Consider the following 20,706-nt stretch of genomic DNA (forward strand, 5'->3'; position numbering starts at 1 on the left):
TCTCTGTCTGTCTGTCTCTCTCTCTCTCCCTCCCTCTCTCTCTCTCTCTCTCTCTCTCTCTCTCTCTCTCTCTCTCTCTCTCTCTCTGTCTCTCTCTCGCTTGTAATCGGTGTGGACTCAATTGTTTTAATGAAATTCTTTTTAAACAAAGATGAAGAACTTCCATCACCATCACTGGATCACTACTTTCTCTTCTACTTCTTGGAATGTTCGCGTCCAGTTGGGGATCAAGGTGCCTCCTCCTTGTACATTTGTCTATTCTTTACCCACCAATGCAGACTTTATATTATTATTATTAATTATTATACAAATCTTCTATTCCCATCTGAGGTAAACATTAACTGAAATGGGTCTCCATTCTTAAATTCTGTCCCATTATAATAAACATTGAAAATAAAATGGAGGACAAAAAAACCCCCGATGCTTTCCATATGGAGTCTATTCCTTTTTGTTTTTAACCATAATTATTTAGCATTATTTGCCCCCCTGAAATTTTTAAAAATACGTAATAACATGATACAATCGTTAATGCGGTAACTCGTTAAAAGTCGAAACTGACCAATTCTGGCGTTAAGGTGAAATTTATAGGAGAACATCTCACTACGTCATGAGCGATACAATTACTGACCTCAGTGATAGGTTTTAATCCGGTAGATTAGAGGTCGCCAACCACTTTTTTTTTTTATCAACGATCAATTAATTCAGGTCAAGACGCTCGTCCCCGTCACGTAACATGTTTCCCCAGTCGAGCCCGTAAAGCTTCGGAGCAGATACTTAATGGTGAGTTTTATTTTTATGCGGTTTTTATTATAAATTTATTACTTATTTATAGTGTGCGCTGTGATTGGCTGGCAACCAGTTCAGGGTGGCCCCTGCCTACTGCCCGATGACTGCTGGGACAGGCTCCAGCACGCCCGCGACCCCCGTGGGGACAAAGCGGTACAGAAAATGGATGGATATCTATTTATATATTTACATATTTATATAAAGGCCGGTCCGTGAAAATATTGTCTGACATGTAACCGGTCCGTGGCGCAAAAAAGGTTGTGAACCGCTGCGGTAGATGGCGATACTAACACCTATTATGGATTACGTACACATTTTAATTCCAGCAGTATCTATAAAACGCCACTAGATGACAGTATTGCTTCAGATGTCTCCAGAGGGTGTGTGATTTTACTTTTTAGTTTATATCTAGTGGTTAATTTAAATCTACACTTGAATTACAGTTTGTTTTCAACCGAGGAAAAGAGGGATCAGATTTATGCGGAAAATGAAATATTTTGAGATAGTCTTCCACCTTAAAGATGCCACCAATGTTGATCTGATGCCTCCTAGTGGACCTTTACTATAAGTGCATTATTAATACAAGCGTATTTTTAGTACACATTAGCAAATAATTTTGTATGCATAATTATTGTGCTGCTTTATTATACAGAGCAGTTGGACACTTTCCCACGTTCTAACAACCAAATAATCTTTTTTGGTTACTAACACTTGTTCCTCCTTGAGGTCACTTGCACCAGGTGACATCCCAAAAAAGCCTAAGAAAAAGCAATACAGACTTGATGCATCACCTTCAACATTCACAATATATCCTCAGGGTTTGGACTCGAGTTTTGTGTGACTTCTGGCGTGTCAAGCCGCGATGTTTGCCGCCATCTGTTGGACAAAATATTCCTAACACGCAGGACATTCAGTTAAAATTCGGAGAACTACATAATGTAGAGTGCGCAACGCTCCCCCCCCCCCCCCCTCTCCTTAATTGTAAAGCCAAGTACACACATGAAACCAAGCTGTTTGTCGAAATTTTGCCACCTACTCCCCAGATCCTTCATCCATTGTCAGATGCGTTATGAGTGTGGTTGTCTTTTGTGCAGGCGTTCAAGACACATGGCTGCTATGTCATTGGTGAAAGGCACACTACATTAAACTGGTCCCTGCTTCTGTAACATTAATATGTGGACCCACTAGTCTAAACAGTATTTAGATTGAATTGCGTTGGTTGAATATCCATTAGGCAGCAAAATCCACTCGTTTTTAGCCATCTTAGGGCAGCCCGAAAAGAGCATAACAGCGCATAACTGCTCAGCTTGCGAACGTCACATGACTAAACCCAAAAACAGGTCAGCTGTGATTGATCGTTACCTGAAAATGAAATGAAAATCCCATTTAATGGATAATGGTTGAATGACTCCATTAATCAAAAACACACCATCTCGTTATATTATTTCCATTACCCTGCTGTCTTGATAAGATACATGTTACAGTAAGTGCAATTGTAGTCATGTTTTTATGACTCCACATTGAAACGTGACTTTAGTCTTTCTTTACAATACCAAAAAAGCATCTTTATGGAGAGTGAAACCAAGGGTGGGCAACGTCGCACGTGAGCAATGATTGGTCCACTCAAGCTAAACCACTGGCGGTCTGTGGGTGTGTGGTATTGCGCCACAATGATTGGGAAATTTATATTCCCGCTCAGGCATGTACATAAGCACACTCTTGTGAGTAGAGTATATGATTCCTCCCTCATAGGAAAATGGCTCCCTGCCCCTTATCTAAACAACTATGGGGGATGTACATATCACATCATGTATACATCAGAGTCCATCTTTGGCTCTTTCCGCCTAAAGTGCAGTTTTTTGTAGGGACAAGTCTATGGTTCCTGGCTCTTCTCCTCCTTCAGCCAACAATGCACGCTCCCTTGGAAGCCATTTTGGCCCATTCGGCACAATCTACTTGATTGTACCACTTTGAGGTTCAATAATGACCTCCTTAGGCGACTTATTGCTTTTCACTATTGTGGGCCTAAAGCGACAATGCTTTGACAATGATAGCAACAAACGCTGTCACTACACTGGCCCGGTTGTGGCCCTCGCCGCCATTTCTGAGCCGCAGGGGTGTGTCGCTTCCGTCAAGGTCGCGTCCCGGTGCCTGGCTGCTGGCGGCGCAGCGCACAAGGGGAAGCTGGTAGGATGTCGCCCGCTTGTCCGGGTGGTCCGGGCTGGAGCCGTCGCTGGGCCGCTGGCCGTTGAAGAGCAGGTAGCGTCCGTTGGCGTCACGCTCCATGCGGAACAACTCGTACTCTGTGTGGGGAAGGCGGATGCCCAGGGCCACGCAGCCGTTGGTGGCTGTCACGTCCTGCTCCACGCCCAGCTGCCACGACCGCTCGGCACCGCACTCGTTGCCACTGAACACGTTGAGAAGCGATGTGGTGGCGAAGTCCATGGGCGTCACTCTCATGTGATTCACTGCGGGAGGGAGGATATGGCAAGATAACGTAATGGCTACCATTTTCCAAGACTAGACATACATGTCTACCACGTTTGGGGAGAACTATATCTGGATAAGACTCCAAGAAGGTTAATTTGAGTGGTTTGTGGCAAATTGATTTTGAGGCTTTTGACTGAAGTCAAAGAATCTATATGGGATTGTGATTTGTGAGTTTGATATGTTTCGGAGTTCTTGTATTCTTGCATTATTGTTGTTTTTTGAGTGCATGAGGCAAAATGCGTCACCTTTGAAGACAAAGTCGGTGCCACCCATGACGCGCGTGGAGTGCAGGCCGCGGGAGTAGCGTCCCCGGGCGTAGATGGTGAAGGTGGGGTGCTTGCACACGGGATCGGAGAAGTGGTAGTAGTAGCCTTCCCACGTGTGGTTGTTGTCGTGGAACAGGAAGTGGCGGGTGAGGAAGAGCACCTCCGGGCGCACTTCACACCGCTGGCTCACCCACTGGCCGTACAAACCCACCGCCAGGTCAGCACGCGGAGGCAGGATGGGCGGATGAAACTCGTCCGAGCGGTAGATGATGCGGCAGGCGATGCAACCGTGTGCGTGGTTCTGAAATGACAACGAGCAAACTTGCAGCCACCACTTTCTGTTGGCCTAAAAAGCAGGATTGAAGAGGGTGTAACAATCACTTTTGTACTCTTTTTTTTAAACGTACTCAGTGTAAAATTGTCTGCGTGTAATTTTTTTTTGCATTGTAATTTTCAAGTAAAATAATATTAATTCCCATTTTACGAAAACATTCCAAATTGTATTGTTTCTTTTTGGGGAGGTTGTTACGGATGAATGGCTTTGCATTCTTTTCAACAAATGGAGATGATTTGCCTGATTTATTAGGTGTATTTTTCCAGGCAACATATTTGTATCACTTGGAGAGTGTGTGTTTTGTCAGATGTTGAACAACAAAGTATTGAGGGTAAAAAAAAAAAAGATAGCTCCCTAAGGAGGACGAAATCAAGATTTGTTGTTCTTGAAAACAGGCAACAATGTTGTTGCAATTTAAACAACCACAAAGTATTTCACATTTGTCCAAGAGAACAAAGCAACCATTCCAGCGTGGTTTTGTGGTTGAGCTCCAAACGAGCAAATAAAGTGGCAGCAAGGCCACAGTGGATCACACTTTGGCAGCACTCTGTCTCTGGGGGGGATTCCCGCCATATTTGAGGGGGAGAAATCACTGTCAAGTGAACTTCTCGTATGGCGAACGACAAATTCCAGCCTTCGCAAAGCCTGAAGAACATGCTTTGAAGACTGTTTACAAGCAGACAAGCTTCAAGCAGACAAGCTTCAAGCAGCGCACAAATATGTGTAGAAAATGTGAAGTTCACCCAAACATTAAGAAACAACCTAAAAAAATAAACTCTCACATGAAGTTTAAAAATTATGCATAAAAGCACAAAAATGTATTACGGTAAAAACACAGACAGCGAAATCACCTAAAAACGGATAAAAAATGAAGTCCAAACAATTTTTGGGTGAAAAAAAAAAAAAATCAAAGTAAACTAAAAGGTCTGAAATGAAGTCACTGAAAATGGTTGATCAAACATGAAAAAAAAAATCCACGACAGTCTTTAAGAAAAGAAGAAACCGACATCAAAACAAAAACAAAATCACTGTGCGACGTGAACGGAACTGACCTTGACGTTCTGCAGGGGCGTCTGGTAGCTGGAGGGCTTGTAATACAGCCTCTGCATGGGGTCTGTGTGGACGTCACCTAAGAAGAGCTCCTCCACCAAGTGGTCCGGGTTGTGGTGCGTGTACTGTTTCTCCACCCGCAGCAGCTGCAGCTCATGCATGGCAAAGTTGAGCTCCCTGGAGCAGTTATAGCCGCCCTCCTCGCTCCACAGCTCGTAGGGCACGTTGGGTTCCCAGGCTCCCCTCACGGCTCCCTTGCAGCTCTGGTTCAGCCTCTGGCTCAGCTCCTTGGCCACTCCGGCCCCATGGCAAGTGATCTGGACCCGGTGGAGGTAGTACTCTGCCTCGGTGCCGCCCCGTATGATCCAGGAGGCCTGGCGCAGGCGCAGGCGTCCCCGCACCAGCAGGGTGTAGGTGGGCTTGGTGCAGTGATTGTCTTCATAGTAGAACTGGTGCGCTTCGAAGGTGTTGTTGTCGTAGAAGCGGTAGAAGCGTGTCAGGAACTCCGGACCTGGTCGCACCTCACAGCTGAAAGGGACCAAGCGTTAGCCGAATAACCGAGAGACCGTGGAAGAGCCGAGGGGGACTGACCTGGTGGACACCCAGTGACCCTCCACGTTTGGGGGCATCTGCACGGTGATGCGGGCCCCGTCGTGAAGGTGCTTCAACATGTGGTGGCACATGTGGGAGTCCTTAACCAAGCGGCCATAGGTTTTCTCCAAGGAGAGGTGACGTGACTGCTCCTCCACGGAGAAACATGCTGACAAACCTGCAAGACATATAAACGACATAACATGCTTTAGCTCAATTAGAGATTTAAGGTTCGAGATTAGTTTTTGGATCAGGTTATGGCAGCTCCAATTTCCAACTTCCAAGTCATAGAGATCTTTACGGATTAAGCTTGAGGTTTGGGAGTGATGCGCTAGTTGTAGGTTTTGGGGTCGTTTCAGTATTCAGGGGGATAAGAATCAAAGTAGAGAGTATCAGCAGAATCAACAACATTTTGAGACATTACTGAGAAATCTTAAAAGGTCCTCTATGAGGTTTACATTCTCTCCAAGCATCTATGAATCAACTCTCAAATGGACAAATGGAAAGAAATAAAGATGATGGATGAGTTCTGTTCCACTCAAGTGAACTGGAATCAAAGGTTCTGTAGGCTTTTTTCTTTTTATCGAGTATAACCGAAACTAAAAGCGATTTAAGAGTATAACCGAAATTAAAAGCGATTTAAGGTTTGCCAGGCAACTGTTTAGGGCACAAATTGGGTCACGATTTACAGTAGTTAGCTTTGTTAGCCGTAACAACGACTAAAGACTCTTATCAATTTTAACATGGTGTTGGATGTTCGTTCACGTGCTCAAAAAAACCCTCATTCAATAGGCGTAAATGATTAAAAGTAGGTGGCTTGAATATTTCTGAGGTCAGAGCAGTCACCAACATCCCAGCATAGACGACAAAAGGTCGAGTTCGCTCTGAGCTCTCCAAATGTAAAAATCAAAGCGCCCACAAGACTCCCACAGCTCAGAAAGCACACACAACATTGCCAGCTGGCTCGAAACCGCCGACTGGTGAGGTAACGTCAGCACGGACCCCGACAAGCACAAACGCTGCAAACCAGACAAAGACAATTCCCTCTTGTACACCTCAAAACATCCAAATATGTGATTGGTTTCATATGGAAAAATACTAGAATGGAATCCAGAATATCTGCATATGACAGTGCTAGCAGGGATAATGCTAACCAGTGTAGACTAGCTTTGGAAAAAAATAGAAGTATGATTTTCTTCCTTGAAAGAAATGTGTTTTTCAGGAAAAAATATTTTTTATTGCAAAATTGTATTATTTTTTTTAATCCATTTTTTTTAATTGTGTTCTCATAAAATAACATTTTTTTCTCAAGGATATGAATTTACTTTTGTAAGATTGTGACTTTATTTTTGAAAAGATACAACTTTAATAAAAAAAACTATTTTTCTAAAAAAAAATATATATAACAAACATTCTAACGAACATTTATGACTCTTTTCTGTTTCGAATGTACCCTGTTTACTGTCCAAAGAGTTCTCTTGTAAAATCCTGCCTTTCCCCCCCCTAAAATAATAGTTATCCCATCAAATTAGCACATCAAAAAGATGAGTGGGACCATTAAAAATATATTTTTTTAATGCTCTAAGGCTTAGAGTCTAAGCCAGGAGTGCCCAATACGTCGATCGCGATCGACCGGTCGATCGCCAAGCCACTATTGGTCGATCGCGTGATATTAAAATGTTTTTTATTTATTTATTTATTTTTTGCCGCACTTGACGCGTGTACAAACAACGGCGCTAACAACACAACACAAACACGCTAGCTCGCGAGTTCCCTCCAATTGTCAGAACCCTGTTTTTTCTCTTAAACTTAAGAAAGGGTATAAAAATGAGTGGGGCAGCTGGCCATAGTAAGAAGTATCACTTTCATAGGGAATGGGAGTAGGACTTTATATATATATATATATATATATATATATATATATATATATATATAAAATTATATATCCTCTTCCGTATCTTTGTGACTTGGTCATTTCAAAAGTAGCTCGCGAGCTGAAAAAGTTTGGGTACCCCTGGTCTAAGCCAATACAAATCCTATTTTCAGAGCAGATCAGAGTTTGTTTTGTACACAATTTCCATCACAAGATGTCCTTAAAGGCATCGCAGTGCTGAGCATCATAGCATCAGATTTGGCCAGTTTATCCCGTAAAACTATTTCACATATGCTTCCTCACATTATCGACTCATCTCATTGGCCGCTCGTCCGTCATCAAGTCAAGTACAAGCAGAAGACGCTCACTTCTTCAAGTCTCTCCCCCACAACAAAGTCTTCATTTATCTTGAAGTGGAAAAGTCCCACAATGCACGGCAGCTCACGTTCAGATGGCCCCCGGGCACATTTTTTTTTTATTGACTTCAAACGTCCCACATCACTCACCCCCCACCACAATCCACCCCACCTACCCACCAGCTCTCAATTAAATGAACTTGTGTGAGGTCGGCATACCAACAGGTGCTTGCTTCTTTCCAAACAAACTCCGAAGGGCCTGCCATATTTTTGATTTATAATCATCAATGATTTAACAGAGAGTACAATGAGCACAACAACAGCTTCATCACCAACAGTACTAATATTCTCATTTCTCAAAAGTGATTACAAATTGAAATGATCACTTCAACATTCTCTGCACAGGTGAGCGCTTTTAAGAACAGGCCCGCCGGCTGCTCATGTGACCCTCAGCGTGACCTTGTGCTTGTGAGCACCTGGTTGCTGACCCCTATCAAATATGACACGATTATTTTGTTGGAATTACAAAAAAAAAAGACAAAAATAATAACTTCTATTACTTTAATAGACATTTTCTAGAAACAGCTCCTCCTGCCCTCAAAATAGCCCACACCTTCTTAAAAAAAATCCAACTTTATCCTCTTAAACTCATGCCTTTTTTATTTGAAACAAATATTTTCACAATACTGATTCATTTAAATCTTGGAATTTATATTCTTTAAAAAGATCAACTGAAAATACATCCATTTGTAGTTAATTTTGCATGTAAAACAAAGTACGTCATTATAGAGCTGAGTTGTAATTTCAAGTTGTGGCTTAAAATTCCTTATGAATGCGCGTACACACCACTCTTCTATATATAGGCTTGAAGTTGCTTTACCTAAACAGGAGGAAATTATCAGAAGTAAAGCCAGGTCCATTGTAGTTGCAGAAACTTCAACTTGTCACACAATTGACTGCTTTCTGCTTTTTCACAAGCTCCGCCTGCTTGCTTGCTGCTTTATCAGGTGAAAAATAGAAAAAATTCAAATCACATGATGGTTCCAAGTATGAGTAAGACGGTGGTGCTGGATTTCTTCATGGATGTTACTTTTTGACAGAAAAAAAAATTCTCAAGTGCAGCTCGGCTGGCTGCGTTGAGCGGCTTGCTGAGCTGCGCAAACTCTTCACTGTTGGCTTGTGAGAGTAAGAAAGAGAGCTGAGCTAAGCTGCAGCCTGGCAGCATTTCTCATGGGCGTGGAAAGCCTTGTGGGCGTTTCCTCCACGTGAAAATGTCATCTTGGATGCTAGCAACTCATGAGGGTGAACCCTACTTTGCAATTCACCTGCCGTCACCCATTGTGAGGAATTGTGGCTATCAGATGAGCTTTTGGGGCTCCCATTTTCAAATATTTGTGTCCGCACTCTGATACATTTACAAATGTTATGTTCTTGAAAAATATTTAAATTGGTTCTTATAATTAGCTATCATAATTATAGTAATACTACTACTACTACTAATTTATTATCGCAACAGTTGCCATAACTTCAAAATAACTACCGTAATTTTCGGACTATAAGTCGCGTTTTTTTTCATAGTTTGGATGGGGGGGCGACTTATACTGAAGAGCGACTTATATGTGAATTTTTTCACAAATTTTCAAAATTAAAAAAAAAAAAGTTAAACTGCGATAAACGAACCGCGATGTAGCATGGGATTACTGTAATTTGGTTGTTTACATAAAGGACAAAGATTCAATCACGGGATGACGAAGATGACGAAGGTCCCCACGTACTACCGGCATCATTAGCGGCTTTGTTTGTAAGTGACACGGAGGATGAAGAGTTTGAAGGTTTTAATGATTTGGAGTGACACAGAAGTTTTGAAAAACTATTATGGCTTTTACGCACGCCCGGTCCTACTCTACGGAGTTCTCTTTCACCTCCGTGGATGGAAGTCGGGGGCCGGCGCTCGGCTGGGTGGCTGTCTGGGGACGGTGGATGGGGCTCGGACATGGCTTTTACGCACGCCCGGTCCTACTCTACCGAGCTCTCTTTCACCTCTGTGGATGGAAGTCGGGGGCCGGCGCACGGCCGGGTGGCTGTCCGGGGACGGTGGATGGGGCTCGGACATGGCTTTTACGTACGCCCGGTCCTATTCTATGGAGCTCTCTTCCACCTCCGTGGCTGGAAATGCCACCTTCGGGGATGGAAGTCCACGCCGCCACACGCCTGGAAGTCGACTCCGGTGCTTGGGGCCGTGTGGCGGTGAACTCTTTATGTTATTTGATATATTTTATTTCGTATAGTAACTTGTATACGTTTTTATCGTTACAGTTCAGTACTTGTTGTCTCGTTGAACTCTTGTTTTGTTAAATAAAGAGACGTTTACCAAACCCACGTTTTCCTTGTACTTTGTTAACGCTATAATATAGTTATATACTAGATCTGTGGAATAACGACGAGGCTGACGTCAGGGCGCACGCGCGGCGTTGTTGACAAAGGACTAGGAATTTGATCAATGGATTTAATGATTTGGAGTGACACAGATGGTTTGATAATATTGTTGTTTATATGATAGTTATTTGATATATACTTTATATATCGTTATATGGGTCTGTGGAATATTTAGAATATTTAGACGTCAGCGGCGCGGCGCATACGCGGCATCGTTTCCATAAAGGACGATCGATGGATTTAATGAATTGGAGTGACACAGATGGTTTTATAAACGTGTTATTTATGTATTAGTTATTTGAATAACTCTGAATGTTACGTCAGGCCCGTTCTCAGCTCTTCGTTTGTGTTCATGTCACGTTAGCATACCTTTCGTTTAGCCTGTTGTTGCTCGTTCATGTCTGTTCTTGGTGTTGGATTTTGTTGAATACATTTCCCCCAAAATGCGATTTGTACTCCGGAGCGACTTATATTTGTTTTTTTTCACGTTATTGTGCATTTTATGGCTCATGCGACCTATATTCCGGAGCGACTTTTAGTCCGAAAATTACGGTATATATTTGTTTTCTGTTGTCGCAGTGCTCCTCAGATGTAAAAATCTGTCTTAAATTCAGTCACATAAAATTATTTCTAAAAAAACGTTCATAGCTTTTTCCTAGCAAAATTACTTTTTAATTGATTCTGGTATATGTGTGTGTGTATACATATATCCAAGTTAAAATGGCAACTATTTTCTTTTTTCTTGGAATTTCCTGCTCCTTTTGTCTTCTCATCTTCTTACCTAAATCTTCTTAGTAGCAGACACCAAGCTGTTTTCCATCATTGCTTCCGTGTTCCCAATAAGGATTTCAAGAAAATACAACTCCCTCTCCAAGATAATCTGCTAATCTTTCCTAATAAGAACTCAGCATTATCTCAGTGCTTAAAGCTCTGCACAACGATCCCCCCCCACCCCCCATCCTCCTCCCCTCCTTCTTCCTCCTCTTTCAGGTCCCCGGAAAAACTGGGATGCAGACAAACACCCTGATGGGATTTGCAAGGAGGCCGGAAGGGGCATTCATGACGCCACCAGAGTGGGAGTCTTGTTCTTGTGTGTTGACCCTTGCAAAGTCTCAGCATCACTGCACCCTCTTTGTGCGGCGGCATAAAAAAAAAGCCATCTTGCCATCAAGTCACCTCGAAAGCACAGGAAATGTGTTTTTCGTCTCCAAAAGTGTCATGATACTCACTTCTCCGATCATCTTGTAGTGAAAGCAAATAGTTTATGGTTTTGTAAAACATACATGACCAAAATATTTAGTACACTTGTGCACCAAAGACAATGTTTCCTTCTTGGACTATTGAGAAACATCTTCATTGAATGTAATGTGTTTAAAAAAAACATCAAAGAGATTTCTTTAATGAACATAAATATCTGGTTAAAACAAAAAATCTGAAAACAAACAAACATCCTTTGGAATGTTCAGTGCAAGCAACATAGTTTTGCCAATTTTGTGTGTGTTTCTGATTAATGCTATGTTGCTTTGCTGTGCGCGAGTTGTCTGTTTTGTGTTTGCTTCTGGTGACGGCTCCCCGAGGACCTTTGTCTCATCAACGAAAGACTGGCCCAATAAGGAGGGAGTGGCCCGGCGGCAAGCTCAGCAAAAAATTCCCACACGGTCAGGAAGAATAAATGTGTTCTTTCAAGTGGTTATTGCGAAAGGCCCATCAGACCCAAAATGCCAGCATGGATCTTGAAAACAAAACATTTCGTTCAAATTCCAGCGCATTAGAAACAATGCAAATAGAAATGCTCTGCCCTGACCCTCGTGAGGACAAAGTGGTTCCAAAAATGGATGGATGGATGAAATAATCTGTTACTGGTTTGAACAGTCGTCATTGTACAAGCAACACAAACTGCTGGCAATGCTTCAAATAGCCATGCAAGTGTAAGAAGTGAATCTGTAAAACATAAAAAAAAAAAAGCAGTCGAGCTCAACTTTGATAACCAATGGTGATAGTTAACAAGGGAAGCGCATTATTTCCCATTTTGTTGAAAACCCCCCAAAATATTGTATTCTTGCAAAATCATTTTTTGAAAAACATTACCCAAGTGTTTTTCATGGCAAGAAAAAAAACAAATCACTCACTAGACTAATGATGTCGATTTGGTACACCACTTGACCCTCATTTTGTCCGACACGACATCTAGATTAATTTCTTCTTCCTGCGAAGGAAAAGCAACTCAGTAAGCCAAAGCGTGAGAGTCAAAAGGCACGGCCATCTTTCCAAGTTCAGCATGGCCGCCATCTGCTGAGGCTAAATGAAATCCAGATAGGACGAGAGAGACGGATGGCGTAGCTGAGGCCAAAACGTTTCATGGGGTAAACATATGCCCCATGTGCAATGTGGGCTCCTCTTGTTTGCCAAATGAAACAGCCAGCGTGCCGTCACATGATGAATTGGCCCTGATTTAAGTGCACAAGTGGGCGGGAATGATTCGGGGGGGGGGGGTCAAAATGAAAATGAATGAAGATGACACTCAAGACACTTTTTTGGAGGAGCTCAGAGCAAGACCATTTCAAGATTTGAAAACAAATAGTGTGAACTCTAAAATGGAGAGGGAGGCCATTTTTGTGACGATCCAAGAAAAGATTTGCATTTTCACTCGAGTCTTTTAAGATAACTATTTTATGTGAACATTGAATACATGCACATCAAAGACTCGTACACTTACTTTTTTTGTAATAATAAAAAGAAACATTAAAAAATCTGTGAAATTAGCACACTTTTTTCCATAGACATCTAAACATATTTAGTCTTCAATAAAGCTAATAAACATCAAAGGCAAATTTGTTTTCAAGTCTTCAATGATGCTAAGATGCCACCCCCCGCCCGTCCACACATACACACACACAAACATCAAATACGGTTTCGCCTTTGATGGTTGCAAAATGCACATTTAGCTTCTCAAAGACAATTTTGATCCTACCATAAAGCTAACTTGGAGTCATTTTGCGGTAACTGTGCGTGAAATAAGCTGCAGACGACAATACGATCAAAGTCACGAGCAGCCGCTTTCTATCTTTTTTTTTTTTTTTTAGCTGCAGCTCAAACGTTCAAAGTGGTCAAGGACATGCAGTCGAAGATGTCAAGTCCTTCACATTCATAGAAATCCATGACGCAGCGCAACTCTGAGGCATCTAAAAGAAGCCTGGACCGGACTGCGGCGACTGTCGGGATTCTTGTGGCTTGCGCGGCCTCGGCTTCTTCCGTGCCGGGCCGCTGCAGCTTGGCGAACATGCAAGCTGATGCCTATACTAAAGGTTAATATAGAATAAAATTTAGTCTTCATTGGAGCTAGCAAATGTTTTGTAAACATCAAAGACAGCTTTGAGTCATCAACCATCTTGTTTCATCAGAAAACAGGGTGTGTTTGAGGAAAGGAAAAAAAAAACAGCATGTCTTGCAAAACGTTCATTCTATCATTAGGAGAAACGTTTCTTGGCAGCTAACTTTTTGGACGAAACATCCCACATAGGATTCATCTGTTTCTAATATCTGTTGGGCGTTTTTTTTTAGGTTTTTGTGGCTCCCAACGTGTCCAGGCACAACACAAAGATCAGTGCTGAGCAGCAGGTACACTCACGCTTCTTCTTATTCTCTCCTCTTTTTTTTTTTTTAACTTGATGGACAGCTAAATTACTCAAGGTCACATTTCAAAACATACCAGCACGCCCCTAAAAACATTTGATCTTCTCTCTGCCTCTCTTGATGTTTGCGTGTGTCTTTTTCTTGACTCCCACAACGCATTCATTACTAAGGCTTTCATTTCATTGTCACTACAGTAGTGTGTATAAAAATGGACGGCTTTGAAATAAATATGCATGGAACCATTTCGTTTCCCAAAATATAACAATTTAAAGTCTCAAATGATTATTGTCAAAGACTATTTATTCTTAAATTAAGCTAGCTTGCTTTTTCATAAATACCAAAAGCAAATTGGTATTTTAATTATGTTCAAATTGTCACCCTAAGCCACTCTATGCCATGGGCAAACATGAGCCATCCTTTCTTCCAGAGTTTCCACCAATGCAGACACATTACTGGTGTGCATGTGTGTGTGTGTGTGTGGGGGGGGGCACCAGAATTTGTCCCAGATTTTTCCCTCCTCTTCTATTTCTCCATCGTCGTCGTCTTCTGCAGCCTCTCTGACAGCCAGCTTTGATGTGGCCTTTTCACTGTTGCGACCGCAGACGCAAGAGGAACCAGATGAGCTCCAGGCTGCTTTGTGCCTTGTGGAAAAGAAAGAAAAAGTCCATAAAAAGAGAAAGAAAAAGAGGGCAAGGAATTAGGCGACAAACGCGTTTTCGAAGCAGGTAAACAAATCATCAAGGAACACGGAAGGGTCGCTGGAGGGAAATCCGTCTTAAGAAAATACAAAACAGATGCGTCGTTGATGTTCTTCTTACCATCAACACTCCCAAACAGAAAAATGCATTTCATCACACAATTCTCACCATTCCGACTTAGTGTATATTCACAGCGCGTATTCGTTAGAAACTTTTTGTGTCTTTGATATTCCAAAAAATGCATATATTGCATTTATTAAAGACTAAATTGACCTTCATGTTTATGGAAAATACATATGAAAGTTTCTGTTCTCAAAGAGCATTGAAGACTAAATTGTCTTTTATGTAAACACATACATGCTAGTCATGCTAGCTATGTGCGCACGTGGTCTTTAACTACGTTTCCCAGCAAGTTTTGCGACAACAGCACTTGTCTGGACTCATTCCTTTCATTCCCCGCCCTGCTTAACCACCGCAGGCTGTAAAAATGTTTTTTTATAAATTTATATATATATCTAAATATGAAAAAAGCTTTTGTGTTATTTTGGTTGCGCTCGCAGCGACAGCATGTTTTATTGCCCCGCTGCTAATTACACCCATTGTACACAATGGAAGTAACAATGGAAAAGTCATTACAGTAAACAACAACTATTTAAAACTTCTTCCTTTCATGTCTTTTTTGTTGTTGTCTACAGTTGGACCCTTTTAACGAATAAAAATAAAAATATGACTACAGTACTAGAATTTTTTTCCCCACATCCTGGTTGACCACTGGCACACTAACGCAACACACATTTGCTGAGAAAGCAGGTTGGCACAATGCTTCTCTGTCTGACCACTAACATTTCCAACCTCACATGTGCATCAAGAAGTGAAAATCAACCAATTTGAAATTCAGGTTCTCCTGGACTCATTCCAATTAAAAAAAAAAAAGACGCATATTGCTTGCTGCACGGAAAATGCCAAATAAGAACCTAATATTGTGTTATAGTTTTCTTTACCAAAAGTATATTGTAAATAGCGTTGCAAATCACTGTAACTCACTCGCATTAGCAAGTTAGCTGTAGCAACAAGAATAACAATAGAATAATAATTTGGATTTGAGTGAAACAAAATTGTTTTACTTCACATCTCGGGAAAAAAAACGTAGCAACCTGAACATAAGCCCACACACACATGCACACACAGGAAGATGGTGTATTTGGAATTAAATTCCCCACACGATGCAAACACGATAGTGGGGGTGGTGTTGGGGGGGGGGCTTCTTCTCAGAGGGTCCCTGGCTGTAGAGTGGTGTCATTGTTGATGGCAAGGATCCATGAAGCTTCCTGTCTGTGATCTAGGTTGTCGTGGCGACAGCGGGCCTCAGTCAAATAGATTTTCTTTGATCCTGAGGACGGAAAGGCAAAAGAGGAATCCTTCAATTGGCAGCAATGGTCCACATCAAATGGACCGCTGGCATGACGCTGTGGACGAGTCTGGAAAAGTCTTAAAGCAGCACTTTGGATCCACTTACACCACCATACTTTTTACTGGACTACATCAGCGCACATAAAAAAAGGGAGGAAAGCTTAAATGTTTCCTCCAGACTAGGTGGGGGGCCAGAAAACAATACAATGTTAGTCGATCATATCAATGGTATCACAATACAGAGAAGAATATCAGAATGTTTTTTCTGTGATACGGATGGTATCGCGATTAAACTATGGTTGATAATTGAGATTCAGTGATCTCATCATAATTATTATTCAGTATTGGAAAAAAGTCACTATCAATATCAGCTTGTGTTTCCCAATAATGCTAACAGTATTTTATATTTTTACAACACGGGAAATTTTTCTCTAGAGCACACACGCAATGGGTGACTTCCCAATTTAGTGTCTTTGTTGTCTTCATATATCCTTCAGTGGCACATGTTGGAATGTGAATGATCTCTGCAGCATATCCGCCTCTGGAAGCTATTTGAACAAGAGAAAGAACAAAAGGATTAGCTGGAAGCCAATCAAATTCATGGACGTTCAAGTGTTAATGTGCTGCAGCTTTCGTTCGTGATGGGAGCAAGAAAAGACGACCAAAGTGTGTGACACACATGCATGCAAAATGTTCATGTCACGCATATAGATACCGTCTCAATGTCAATTATCACACAATGACTGTATCTTGATAGGGGAAGTGATACCATCGATATTAGGGAAATATTGTGAAAATAAAAACAATTAAAAAAATTGTATATACAGTTGGAAATGATCATGCTAATGTTAGCATTCGAGCGGATTTTCTCCCATTGTGTTATTGCGTATCGGGATACTGGCAAGTGTATTGGAAAAATATCTCTATTAATATTCACACATTCACACTGCATTGAAGTCAGATCAACATTGAAGGATCAACATTTTCACTTTGTGTCCAACCAGATGATGTTTTTCTTGTGACACATTGATATCTCTGCATCCATTGCAGCCTGGTCATCCTGGAAGAGGGACCCTCCCATCTGTGGTCTCTTCTCAAGGTTTCTCATTTCCCCTAGCTGGAGTTTTGAGTTTTTCCTTGCCCTCTTGGGAGTTTAAGATCAGGGGATGTTTGAGAATATTTGCCATTTTTCACATGTCCTGAGTGTTGTTAGTCACCTAAATGTTGAACAGAGGCTGTGATTTACCGAAGTCAAATTCCTTGTTTGGCCCGCTCAAACATGGCGAATAAACACTCTTGAATCTTGAATCTTGAATCTTGAATATGCAGAAGGTCAGTCAGGGGTCAAATGTGACTGCTTCCCCAACACTTCATCAACTTTCCAAACATGTCTGTGCCTCTCAGTCTTGGCGTGGCCCTTCTCGCCCATCTGGCGGAAGGAGCGTGTCCAAGTCGTCGTCAGACACTTGTCTCATCCTCTCATAGCTCTCGCGCTCCCGAGCTCATTTATAAGACGCTGACACACACACACACACACACGCACGCACGCATGCACACGCGTTGGGGTCTTTTGTCTTTTGTTTACTCGTCCGACCGTCTTTCTAAGTGTGTATGTGTGTGTACTATCTTAGTTTGGAATCGGAGCAACAAATGCCCATACGAAGCACATTAATTTGTGGCGAGGAATGACGACAAGTTACAAAACTTTCCCATAGGAAAAAAATGGAAAAGCTGTTCATCTGTTCCAGAATGAAAATCTTTCTAAATCTCGTTTACAGTGTACAAATGTAAAAAATATACAAGTTAATCACCGTGAAGCAAATTAGGCGTGTACTCACCCTTTGATTGCTGGTGGTTGAGTGGTTAGGGTGCTTTTCTGGTAGTTTTTTTTCATTTTGTTTGTGGTTACAAATACACAGATATTCAAACAATACAAAAGTATTATAATTAGGGACTATAGTAACTATTAGGGAAAAGTATTTATTTAAAATCTCTAACTATCCAAAACATTAAATGGAAAATACTCAGATTTTCAAACAATATTGAAAACAAATACAAAGATAAACCAAAATGTTTGAAAACTGTATCTAGTATATGTATACACTTTGTGTTATGTTAATGAAGGAAAAATAGAAAAAAACAAAGTATGAAATAAAAACTAGAAAAGATGTCAGCTCGTTGGCCTCTGTGGTGACTTTATTTTTTTTCTCTGACCTTCATCCGCCTGCTCGCATGACGGATGGCGAACGCTTAAAGATGTTTGCGTTCAGCCGTCGTGCAACACTTAGGCACATGTTTAAATAACATATGTGTGTGTGAGTTTGTGTGTGGAGAAGGCCACTCAGGGTCAGGGACTTTTTCGGCCCGTTTTCTTTGAGGTCCATCACAATGTTTTCAGATGGTGAATTATTAGCCAAGTCTTCATTTGTTGACTCAGCTCTGCGCCTGCAAGACAATCGACAGGGCTTTGTACCTAAACGTTTGCACAAGACCTGACAAATAATTTGGAGGGCCAGAGCTAGCTCACCGACCCATGAGGCAAGATAAGCAGGCAATGCTAAGGCCCCAGTGGACTCTAGGGGGCGCTAAAAATCTGCTGAAAATCCCTCGTCAATATAATAAGAACCAGAAATGTGAGATAACTGTTAGCATAATCCAAATCATTAGCTGCAAGTGTTTTTTTTTGGGTAAGGTTTAGAACTTTATGAATGACACTCATACTTTACTCCACTTTGTGCTGTTTTGAGATCACTTGTAATGATCTGTCAGCTTACGTTTGACTTATTCCACCCTGTTTGTTAAAAAAGAAGCAAGAATCAAACATGAATTTGCAGCACTGTACTGTGTCCGACTCTTTTTGGCTCTGGGATGCAGTCATGACTGTACAAATGAGGGCAAAACGACAGCGAGCACACCTCTTTTTTTTAAATATTAAATTCTACAGGCTTGAAGATTACGTTCACGAGATGTTTCTGTGGAATTGAGTGTAAATTGCAAGGTGTGTCAGTACTGACCTGAGGGTTGATGCTCTTGTTGGACAGGTGTGTGGAGGCGTTGCTCTTCACCAGCTTGCTGTTCTTCTGGTGGTAGCCCTGACCGATCTTGTAGATCTTGACAAAAACAAAACAGTCAGCGCACATCAACGTCGTAATGATATTGCAAAGATGCAGATTGAGGTCGGCGTACCTTCTTGTTGATCTCGATGGTCGTATCCATTCTAACCGGAGCGGGTCACAGAAAAGACCACGCGAGCGGGATGCCAGGCACCGATGCAGACACGCACACGCACGCGCGCGCACACACACACACACACACACACACACACACACACACACACACACACACACACACACACACACACACACGCGCGCGGAATAGTTGGTATACGCTTGTTTATATATATCAGTGGTTCTTAACCTTGTTGGAGGTACCGAACCCCACCAGTTTCATATCTGCATTCACCGGACCCCTCTTTAGTGAAAAAAAAAAAAAAAAAATTCAAATTCAGGACATCAATGTTTTTTACTGGTGCAAAAAATGAGCCATGCATGAACATCACCTTCTTCAAAGAACAAAACCAACACAATGCATGAACTCACAACAAATTACACACTTGAAAATCAGTGTGACTTCTGCTGTTGCCTTTGCGAGACCAGTTCAGAGAAGCGTCATCACAAATTTACACGATAAATCAGGTGTGTTCGGATCTGCCGAACCCCTGAGACCAACTCACCGAACCCAGGTTGAGAACCATCGATATACATATATATACGTATATATATACGTATATATATAGTATATATATATATATATAGTAATCCCTCGTTTATCGCGGATAATTGGTTCCAAAAAACACCTGCGATAAGTGAAATCCGTGAAGTACGGTCACCAACAAGCAGTACTGGGCAGGCTAACGAGTTAGCGGAAAGATGAATTCGGAAAGATGAATTCGCGATCATGCTAACACGCGAAAACTGACTTCTAAAGGAATGTAAACGAACATTTGGAGCATCACTACATTGTCCTAAAGGTTAAATGCATCTCAATTTGAAAGTTTTATTTTGACTTTTAAATTTTTTTTAATTTGAAAAAAAAATCTGCGATATAGTGAAGCCGCGATAAATGAAACGCAAAGTAGTGAGGGATCACTGTATATATATATACACATACATGTATACATACACACATATACATATGTCTGTGCGTGTATGTGTGTGAGAGAGAGAGAGAGAGAGAGAGAGAGAGAGAGAGAGAGAGAGAGAGAGAGAGAGAGAGAGAGAGAGAGAGAGAGAGAGAGAGAGAGAGAGAGAGAGAGGGATGAATGTAATTAAAGTTGTGTGTATGTTTTTTTTAATTAGATGCTGTTCTTTTCTGGGAAGTCTGTGGTGGAGCTGGGTGGAGCCTCAGTGGAGACAGGAGGCTTGCGGTTGGGCCAAGGGAACCACGCCGGCCCCCGTAATGGAAACCGTGTGTGCGCATGCCTGACACACACACACGCACACACACGGACATGCACGTGCAACAACACACATAACATATATACATACATACATACATACATACACACATACATACATAGTATAATCTTTATAAAAATATGATATAAATAATAATAATATTGTGTATTGTATTGTGTCATGTTATTATTTATCTACAAATGATCTTACTTTATAACTAGCTACCTAAGATATCTAACATTACTATACGTGTGTCTGTGTGTGTGAGTGTATTTATTTATATAGCTACATATTGTTTGATTTCAATAGTTGAAAGCATTACTTGT

The 20,706-nt window shown here is 41.5% G+C and overlaps 1 protein-coding gene and 2 long non-coding RNA genes across 5 annotated transcripts; 1 reads left to right on the top strand and 2 right to left on the bottom strand.

The window, feature by feature from the left end:
* The first annotated feature begins 79 nt into the window (after positions 1–79).
* LOC119137216 lies at positions 80–14,684 on the top strand. Of its 3 annotated transcripts, none has more exons than XR_005100878.1 (4): positions 80–780; positions 13,266–13,487; positions 13,744–13,800; positions 14,243–14,684. It is a non-coding gene; the product is annotated as an uncharacterized LOC119137216 (long non-coding RNA). The 3 variants fall into 3 exon arrangements; XR_005100879.1 differs by having other exon boundaries at positions 14,368–14,684; XR_005100880.1 differs by having other exon boundaries at positions 14,418–14,684.
* LOC119137213 (protein APCDD1-like) lies at positions 2,204–8,951 on the bottom strand. The gene is made up of 5 exons (XM_037276361.1): positions 8,627–8,951; positions 5,518–5,695; positions 4,929–5,454; positions 3,522–3,843; positions 2,204–3,254 (listed from the first exon to the last, which is right to left on the bottom strand). The coding sequence occupies exons 1-5, from the start codon at positions 8,664–8,666 to the stop codon at positions 2,812–2,814; spliced, it is 1,509 nt and encodes a 502-aa protein (XP_037132256.1). The 5' UTR covers positions 8,667–8,951; the 3' UTR covers positions 2,204–2,811.
* On the bottom strand, positions 11,562–13,268 carry LOC119137217. The gene is made up of 2 exons (XR_005100881.1): positions 12,308–13,268; positions 11,562–12,123 (listed from the first exon to the last, which is right to left on the bottom strand). It is a non-coding gene; the product is annotated as an uncharacterized LOC119137217 (long non-coding RNA).
* Positions 14,685–20,706: the final 6,022 nt, after the last annotated feature.

The sequence above is a fragment of the Syngnathus acus genome, chromosome 17 (genome assembly GCF_901709675.1).
Source record: "Syngnathus acus chromosome 17, fSynAcu1.2, whole genome shotgun sequence".
Classification (NCBI taxonomy): Eukaryota; Metazoa; Chordata; class Actinopteri; order Syngnathiformes; family Syngnathidae; genus Syngnathus; species Syngnathus acus.

Bases quoted from the DNA above. Each gene is read 5' to 3' on its own strand.
- LOC119137213 (XM_037276361.1), bottom strand. From the start codon at position 8,666: ATGGACCTGGCTTTACTTCTGATAATTTCCTCCTGTTTAG. The intron at 5,455-5,517 runs GTCAGTCCCCCT...GGTCCCTTTCAG, and splicing joins GGTCACTGGGTGTCCACCAG to CTGTGAGGTGCGACCAGGTC. The intron at 3,844-4,928 runs GTCAGTTCCGTT...TTGTCATTTCAG, and splicing joins CGCCCCTGCAGAACGTCAAG to AACCACGCACACGGTTGCAT.